Source organism: Asterias rubens, chromosome 11 (genome assembly GCF_902459465.1).
Source record: "Asterias rubens chromosome 11, eAstRub1.3, whole genome shotgun sequence".
NCBI lineage: Eukaryota > Metazoa > Echinodermata > Asteroidea > Forcipulatida > Asteriidae > Asterias > Asterias rubens.
The window spans coordinates 13,771,276-13,781,181 of NC_047072.1; the positions used below are offsets into that span (position 1 = coordinate 13,771,276).

The window sequence follows — 9,906 nt, forward strand, 5'->3', positions numbered from 1 at the left end:
ATTAGCGGGAGGGCCGCGCAGATCGGGCCCGGGAGATTCAGCGCGGCCGGCGCGGTGCCCATCGGGTCCCCGCACGCACTCGAGGCGGGAGGACAAATACTATGGACAAAGTTGCCATTATGCTCTTATAACAAAAAACTATGAATAACAAAATATATTTTTGTACATTTCTGTAAGTTCAAAACATTGATAGAGTCAGGAATAAAAGTGTTGCTGTAAGGAGGTTATAATTTTATGAACAAATTCATATATATTTTTTTTCCTCATCCGTTTGTCAGATTGTCACCGTGGTCAGTCCCTTGTCGTCCATGCAATCAATGAGGGCCGGCAAGCTGCTCGTGAGGTCGATTTGGATCTGATGGGTCACACCTCCCTCGCTGGACCCGGAGGGGTGGTGTTCACCCCTGGTGTAAAAATGGGTAAGCCCAAGTCTGGAGCGGGAATCAAAAACCAGCAGCAGGTTGTTGAATGTGTCGCTTGAAGGGGTGTGTGTACCTCTAGGGGGTATAGACTAGGTCAGATTATGTTTCCTATTAAAGGAATGTTACAGTTTAATGGGGTTTTGGGGGATTTTCGTGCAAATGTATTAAGAAAGTCATATAGTTATGGCCACAAAAAAGAGAAATCTGTTTGGTTTTGTAATTTTGTTTAAGGTTATTTTCTGTCAAACAGCATAGGCCTAGTCCTTGTTGTTGTAAATTGTATATTTTCAGAATTGAAAAGGCCAAAGGTCATGGAAACATACTTTTAAACCATTGATCATTGACTGATTGTAAACAAATTTATACTCCGGCCAAAAAACTATTTGTTTTCTCATAAAAATGTTTTATCAACTAAAGGAATCCACCTTGAAAAGGCACAACTAATTGTTTAAAGGATTTTGAGATGAAGGATACAAAATAAACGCATTGTTGGCAATAATTAATATTTTCATTTTATAAATTGTAATTGTCTTGTTCTACATTTGAACATGTTGAATATGTGATCATTATATTCTTTGAGAGCTTTCTACTTTAGCAAATGTAAGCAAATATTGTGTGTGAGTGATTTGACCATTTATCTTAAACTGAACTGACAGTTTTTGTCTCGTTTTCCATGTGAAGAAAAAAGACCGACAAGTATTCAGAGTACCCCATGTCACATCACATACACGTCATTTTCTGGTTGTCTATAATTAAAAATCTTTATCCGAGGGTAAACAAAGTACAGAAATAGTGTTAAACCATGTTAGCCATTTAATATTATGATATCAGTGGTATTGGTAATTTCATTGTATTTTGTCTCATGTACATTTTCTTGACTGTATATTAAACATGAATATTTCACATATTACAAAAGGGTTAATATTGATTAATTTTGATGTGTTAATATTTACCAGTTGATACATAACAATTATGACACAATTAAAAACAATTTTCTTTTTCAACCAGATTTGAATAAGTGAACTTTTCATTTGTATTGCAATATCATGGTGTACACAACTTGGAGTATACATTGGATTGCTTAATATTGTAAGCCTGTGTGCCACATTCTCAAAAGTGTGCTTGAAACTCTAGTAGTATGAACTTCAAAACATTTGCTTGCATAGATTTCAGAGGTACGACCATAGAGCAAGGGTTGAACAGTTTTCCTTAGTTTGATTAAGTCGAACTTGTATGAAAAGCTACATCCTTGGAGTTGAGTTAATACCTTATAGTCAGTAATCATTGTGTTAGAAATACATTTTTCTGATAGACGTTTTTCTGCACAAATATCTTTTCTTATATGTGTGTATAATACGACCAATTGATATATTTTTGGGAAGTTGGTGTAGTTAATGGTTGGTGTTCAATATATTCTACTTATAAACTGTTGTGAAATATTTCATATTGTTGTACGTAACAATATAGGTAAAGATGATTATTTATGATGAGATGCTCATAGAGAAAGCTCTGGTAGAACAAAAAAGGTCAGAGGTTAATAGACCACCTTGCTTTGGCCTGTCATCATTCAGGTCAAACAATGAAAACGTGCACAAGTCTAAAGACCCGGTCACACAGGCCCTGAAAACAAGAACGAAAACGATAAAAATGCTTGTCCTCGATTGGTTGAAATGCTCCACGCAGAATCCACGCTCATTCAACTAATCGAGGTCGTGCATTTTTATCATTATCATTTTCGTTCTCATTATCGGGGCCTGTGTGACCGGCCCGTAAGTGCTACACATGACTCAATAGCTCTTCAATGACCTCGGTGCGGGGGGCTGGTTTTAGGCTTGTTTTGTCATATGCATGGGGTCTATAGCACTCCGCACTAATTGCTTAAAAGAACCCGGATCTCAGACAAGCGTGCCAAATTGCATTAAAACATACTCATATGTACTTGTCCTAACTATACTACTTGTGCCATTTGGCGTGTCGATGATGTGTAGATGGCATTAGTTGTGGAATGTTTGTTTGTTGGGTATTTTGAGCAAAAGAGATATACTATTGATGAGTGCTTTTCTATGGAGTTGCTGAAGACAGCTTATGTGGTTCTAAATTTACTACATGCACATTTATCAATGCATGATAACTGGGTTGCTGGTTTATCTAATACTGACTGCGAAACTTTGTAAGAATATTAAGAGAATGCTGCAATGATTGACAAAACATTGCAGAATATTTATTATCCATGTGCTATTGTGGATTACTATAAACTAGAGTAAATTTCTTTTTTTAAAGTTCAGTTGCATCATGTAGGGTTGAAATATTAGATCACATTCTGCATTTAATCCCATTTGTATCACATATCATTTTGGTTGGTTTTTAGAAATTTGCAACAGCTATTTGTTTCCTGTGTTAGCTATTTCTTTCCAAACCAATGTCAAAACAAATATATTGTGACACTAAATACTCTCCATGTACATGCACATGTAATTTGAGTAGCTAGTCTTAAAAACAGCATGTAATATAGTTGGAGTGTAATTCATGCCTTGTAAATATTACCACTTTTATCCTTGGTGAGAAATTAAAGGTGCTAACTGTCTTGTGCTAAATCAGAACAAAAAGCAAGTGTTTTGTTCGGTAGGTTCATATTATTATGCAGTTAATTTGTTTTAAGTTCAAGATGTTTTGTTGCCCCCTTCATGTTTGGGGTTAAATTACCAAGCGATATAGAGCGTTAAAGGGAGCGGACACAATTGGTAATTACTCAAAATAATTGTTAGCAAAAAAACTTGCTTGGTAACGAGCAATGGAGAGCTGCTGATAGTATGAACCTTTATGAGAAACGGCTCCATCAGTAGTAAAGTGTTTCGAGAAAGAAGTAATTTTCCACGAATTTGATTATGAGACCTCAGAATTCGAATTTGAGGTCCCGAAATCAAGCATCTGAAAGCACACAATCTTGTGTTACAAGGGTGTTTTTTTCTTCCAATTTTATCGCGCATCTTCGACGACCAATTGAGCTCAAATGTTCACAGGTTTGTTATTTTGTGCATATGTTGAGATACACCAAGTGAGATTACTGGTCTTCAACAATTACCAAACGTGTCCAGTGCATTTAAGTCAAGTGACACAACACTAAATGTTTATTTGAAGAACAATTGTTTTTTTAATTAACTTAAAATTATACTGATTTAGCTTCACTAATCACCCATGGTCCTAAAAGAGTATGTGAACCATTTTGATATAGGTCATCCTTTTCCTCAATTTAATAGGGTGAATGTGTGCCTGGTAAGTGGTATAAAGAGGCTAGTTTGAATCATAAACTTAAAAAAGTTACAATTACATGTACAATGTACATAATTGTGTTTGATGAACACACTGCATAGCTTATAGTTTTAGGTAGGAGAGTGCCTTGGCAATTCAACGGCGCGTACAAGTGATTTTCTACCCCTGGTAATCCAATGGCGTTACTGTGTGTTTACGACATGCAAAACTTTGTGCACCCTTGCCAATCACGTGTTCTCATTTTTCTGACGTCCTGCCCCTTTTGACAATACGCCAATGTGATTGACAACAAAATGTAGCTTGAGGCTTGCCGGTCTTAGTCTGGTACCGATAGCCTTTCCCCTAATTTTCCATGCGTTATAACCATGAGAGTCGGGGCATCTGGTAGCAGGATATGTGCGTACGCGGCCTTTCTGAATCTTCTGTACAACCACGAGTCGTGTCCAAATCTTCGTCAGAAATATCGAAAAGCATCATGCAAAATAATAAATGTACCTAAAAACTGACGAAACAACAATGAAAGGTAAGTTTTCATGCATCCATTTTGTGTAGAACTACAAATTAGTTCAGTCTGGAAAATGAGTTATCTACCAAAAGAGTGTTTTGAAATTGTCACCTTTTCCAAACGTCTGCCCATCATTGTCATATAGGGATGGCGACGTTCTCCAATTTGTTAACGAAAAAAAACCAAGTTTGGTACTATTAGAAAGCTTATCTCAAACGAAATCTATGGTAGTAAAATCAATCGTTTATCTGTAAAGGTTGCGGAAATATTATATTTTAATGTATTTTTGTACTTGGTTTTTGTCTGTCAGACCATTCTCAAAATCATGTCAATTGTCAAACAAATGTCCCCATGTGGACAGCTTCAATACACGTAAGTCCGTAGGCTGCAAAAAAAAAATCTGTTGGGACCCCCTCTAAATCTTAAATGCGCAACTATGAGCAGCTACCTAGCAAAAAAAACAAAGATATGCACATGATCACGAAGGTATAAGCTTTCAGAAAATATGAGTTTTGTATAGGTTTTGTAGTTTCCTTATTTGAGAAATTGAGGATTTTTGACGTAAATTTATGTGTAAAACCTCAACTTTTTGTAACAAAATAAAATGAACGATATCAAAACAGTATAACAGTAAAAAATATCAATCAATTTCTATCAAATTTGGCACCTATCAATTGCTCGGACCTTCCTCTACTCAAATATCAACATATCCCACGTGACCTTAGGCTATCGAGGCCACAAGAGGGCTCACTTTAAAAAAAAACATTTTCGACACAAAATCGATTGAGTTTTCCCGCGACCAAAAATGGGCTCTCTGTTACGCGCTAATTTTCTTATTTTCAACTCTGTGTTTTTCATTTAAAATTCCAATCAATCGAGAAAAAACTGCTTAATTGTGAAACTAAATGTCTTCAGCTAACCACAGATGATTTTGTACATCAAAATTCGCACTTAAAATTTAAGTTAAATGATGTCTTTTGCTTTGGGTGAGTTTTCACAAGCACTTTTCGTGTACAAACAGATACAAATCACGATTGAGGCCTTTCCATCGACCTCCCTACATCATATGCTGTTACACAAAAGTGCAAGTGTAACTAATGCAATGTGTCGACCTAACCAAAGAGTAGGACCAAAGTTCTTTGCTCTATGACCTAACCAACCGTAACATACATGTACGCATTATTTATTTATGCCATTGAGTAGAAACCATAGTATAGTGCACAGCACCAAGTGAACGGTAATTTTTCTTGCAGCCCTTTTGTAACACTGACGTATTCCATTCTCGTGTGAGAGGTCCCTAAGCATATGGCAACTTCTCCTATCAAACAAACCGTAGCATACAGTACAGTGTGTGCTCGCCAACAAATTGTGGTCACGAGAATGGGACTTAACGAGGTCGTTTCTTACTCTGCACGTTGTTATTGGAAAACCAATGGGAGCGTGGAACCGCTGCCCAGCCGGTAAAATATTCATTATACTCTGTTAGGAAAAGTTTCCGTATGGCGCCACCACTTTTTCATTCGAAATAAAATAGCATAGTATCTAATTTACCTGATTGATATATCCCTTTTTGTAAAAATGAGTGAAAAAGTGGTGGCGCCATACGGAAAGTTATCCCTCTGGGACATCACAGTTACGGTGCAAGACATTGTAGGGCACGCGTCTAGACGTGGGGCGGGCAAACTCATCAGCAGGCAGGGGGGTGTTGGTATTTATACATGTAAGTCGTTGATTTGCACTTCCCAAAATTCAAATTAACCAAACCGACCCTAACGTATGTTACAACGTATCAATCGTCAACTAAGTACTTAACCCACAAAAATAACAAATGAAATAGTCTTCTTTTTGAGTGCGTTTGATTGGTCAACATGTAACACACATCTGCTACATATTCATATATGAATACATTTACATATCAGGCGACTGCGACATCGTCAAGTCCCTGTCCCGCGTGCGGAACAAGTTTGGGAATGCAGAGCATCACAAAACAGTAGTTTTCTGGCGGTGGCACGGGATTGGGACTTGAGTCAAGTCTACGATTGACGGAAACAACAGGTCAACGCGTACCTAATTAATTCAATTCGTACTTAACTGATCATGCTCGGGTCTCGTACCCAATTTACCCTAGTCAACTCGCACCTGGGTCAACTGGGGGGGGGGGGAGGCATTGCTCCAAAAGGTGGGGGGGGGGCCTAGGGAAATGAGTCTGTGTGGGGGGGGGGTCATGAATGCTTTAATTGGATGATTACGCTGCAGGTTATGATTTTGTCGCAGATTGAGATCTATTCAGGACACATTTGGTTTGTAAAAAAAAATGTATTTCCCTTTTCGAGGGGAACACCTGGGGGGGGGGAAGGTGCTCGCTCTGGTCTATAGCAATTTCTTAAATAAGGTCGATAGATCGGGAATTTTGTATACTTTTTTATTTTTCTAAGTTTGACAAGTGTCTACATTTCACTAATCTCTCATCTTTAACCAGAAATTGTAAGTTTACCTCTGTAATCAATCAGTCATATAAGAAACTTCATTATTTTTCAAAGATTTTACAACCGACTCACTTTTGGACCCAAACAATGACCCAAGTCTGATAAAGACGCTAGACTTATATCCCTTGTATTGTTTTCAGATTTTGACCCAAACTTGTTTACTTTTGCAATTTTTATTCAAATTTTGGAGGCACCCAATGAAACTGTTTCATTCATTTCAGATAATTAATGTTGTCTATTTATTATGTTTTCCTGCAGTATGGTACAGCTTCCAGTGATAACCCATACTCAGAATAAGAGTTCCAGCTCCCATCTAAAAAGTAATCTTTTAAAAGGTATGTACAAGATAAATGTTTAATAGTTAAGACAGGTGCAGCGATTATTCTGTAGTGTCACAATTTTTGTGATTCTGGTGGTCTTTATGCTAAGAATCAAATAAGGTTTAACAATTGGTACAATTGGCTAAAATAAAACGCTAAATACTGATATGCTTTGAATCAAGATAAGGTAGAACATTTGAATTGATGAAAAAAAAATTGACAAATTTGATCAAAATATTGGACTTGACCATTTTTTTTTTTTTTTTTTTTTTTTTTTAAAAAGTGATTTAAAAAAATGCTGGACTTGTGATTTTGTTAATAATTGTATAACTAAACATAGACTTAAGTTTAATTAAAATGTTTTACCCAAATTTGATTAAAATGCTGGACTTGCTTGCCCTTTGTAAGATGTGATGTGTGGTGTGTGTAGCATCCTGCTCATCTCAAGTACCCACTTGTTTCGACAAGCCTACCCTTTGTGAGTTTTGACCAAAATTTGATTAAAATGCTGGACTCTCCTCTAGTTTTGTGATGTTTTAAACAAAATGCTGCATTAAGGCCTACCAGTGGTAAATTTTTGTTTAAATTGACCCAAATTTGACACTTACTGTTGTTGTCATGGAGTACATGTATTCATGTGTATAGTTTTGTGTTTTCCTGCAGTATGGTTTGGCTTCCGGTGAAATCACCCATCTTCGCACAGTTCCCAGGATGAGTTCCAATGCCCATCTCAAAAGTCATCATTTAAAAGGTATGTTCAAGAAAGGCCCAAGTGTTTGTTAATGTTAAGACAAGGACCAGCGTTTATTCTTAACGTCACAACTTGTGATTCTTATGATATGCTTAGAATCAAGTATGGTTTAACAACTGGTACAATTGGCTAAAATAAAACGTCAAATTCTGATAGACTTTGAATCAAGATAAGGTAGAATATTTGAATTGATGACGAAATTTTTGTTAATATTTCGACCAATTTGATTAAAACATTGGATTTACCCATTGTGGTTTTTCAATTTTGTCCCAAAGTGATTAAAATTCTGGACTTAATGTAATTTTTGTAATTGTATAACTCAACATTGACCCAAGTTTAATTCAAATGCTGGACTTACTGAACCCCTTCGTGATTTTTAATTTTTTGTTTTACCCAAATTTGATTAAAATGCTGGACTTGCCTTTTGTAAGATGTGATGTGTGGTGTGTGTAGCATCCTGCTCATCTCAAGTACCCACTTGTTTCGACAAGCCTACCCTTTGTGAGTTTTGACAAAATAAAATGCTGGATAAAATGCTGGATTAAGTCCTACCAGTGGTAATTTTTTGTTTAAATTGACCCAAATTTGACACTTACTGTTGTCATGGAGTACATGTATTCATGTGTATAGTTTTGTGTTTTCCTGCAGTATGGTTTGTTGGCTTTCGGTGAAATCACCCATCTTCCAAGGATGAGTTCCAATGCCCATCTCAAAAGCCATCGTTTAAAAGGTATGTTCAAGAAAGGCCCAAGTGTTTGTTAATGTTAAGACAAGGAGCAGAGTTTGTTCTTAACTTCACATTTTGTGATTCTTATGGTCTTTATGCTTAAAATCAAGTATTGTTTAACAACTGGTACAATTGGCTAAAATAAAACTTCAAATACTGATAGGCTTTGAATCAAGATAAAAAGAAAGAACATTTTAGTGGTGACAAAACTCTCTGTGAACCACTCGGAGAAATTGACATTTTTGGACTCATTTATGGTTTACAATTCTACCCATTTGGTTTAAATATTGGAGTTACTCCTTGTGGTTTTTGTTCAATCTAACCCAAACTTTTCGACCAAAATTTGATTAAAATGCTGAACTCGGGCCTATCCATTGTGATTTTTGTTTTAAATTAACAAAAAGTTTGATTAAATTGCAGAACCTAAGCCAGCCCTACCCCTTGTATTTTTTGCAATTTTCGATCCAAATTTTGGAGGCACTCAATATAACTGATATGTGTCATTCAGATAAGTCCTTGTCCTCAAGAACATGTATTCATGTGTATTTTTGTGTGTTTTCCTGCAGTGTGGTACGGATTCCAGTGAGATCACCCATCTACCTAGAATAAGAGTTCCAACGCCCATCCCAAAAGTAGTCTTTTATGCAGAAGATGAGTGTTTAATAATAGTTAAGACAAAGTGAAATACCGATGGGAAATCAATCAAAATATCAATGGGTAACGAGCGATAAAGAAAAAGGCAATTCCTAACTTTGAAGGGGCTTGGACACATGAGACCAAGCCATGTGGAACTTGTACTTCCTGCTAGGGTCACAACAGGTTGTTGATCTTAAAGGAACATGTTGTCTTGGTTTGGTCGAGTTAAAGCGTTTAAAAAAGTTTGTATTGTTATGAAATCGTTATGATTAGAAAGAGTTTTTAAAAGTTATGATCCACTCAAATATACCTCGAAATTGCGTGGTTTTCCTTTTAACTTGCAAACTGACAAGGGTGGCCATTTTATAGAGTCAAAATTCAAAACCTTGACTCCACAAAATGGCGTGCCGTGTTAAATTCACGATGTATAAGGAAAACCATTCAATTTCGAGGCATATTTGTGTGAATCATTATATTATCCTTTTTCTAGACCAACCTGCACGCTCCAAGGCAACGTGTCCTTTTAAAGGTGCATCAGGCTCTCCTAAGTGAGATGGTTCTGGCATATTACCACAAATGGCAAACGGAAATAGTCCCTGTAAAGTGAGGAGTAGAGGACTGCCCTGGGCCCAATTTCATAGAGCTGCTAAGCAAACAATTTCTTCCTTGATAAAAACAGGATTACCAACCAAAGTTCCACATTTTCAGAATAAGCAAACAACAGCTGAATACCAGTAAATAAGCAATAAGCAACAAAAAGAAAATTGGTTGGTAATCCTGTTTTTATCA

At 36.6% G+C, this 9,906-nt stretch overlaps 1 protein-coding gene and 1 long non-coding RNA gene across 2 annotated transcripts in view; both read left to right on the top strand.

The window, feature by feature from the left end:
* The window catches only part of LOC117296435 (putative glutamate synthase [NADPH]), a 43,411-nt gene extending 40,369 nt beyond the window's left edge, over positions 1–3,042 (top strand). The window contains exon 37 of the mRNA XM_033779358.1: positions 279–3,042. Coding sequence (XP_033635249.1) covers positions 279–481 — 203 coding nt within the window. The 3' untranslated portion in view covers positions 482–3,042. The remainder of the gene's footprint in view (positions 1–278) is intronic.
* Positions 3,043–4,071: 1,029 nt separating this feature from the next.
* On the top strand, positions 4,072–9,811 carry LOC117296934. Its single transcript, XR_004519824.1, has 5 exons — positions 4,072–4,215; positions 6,942–7,018; positions 7,667–7,754; positions 8,403–8,484; positions 9,048–9,811. It is a non-coding gene; the product is annotated as an uncharacterized LOC117296934 (long non-coding RNA).
* The last annotated feature ends 95 nt before the right edge of the window (positions 9,812–9,906 follow it).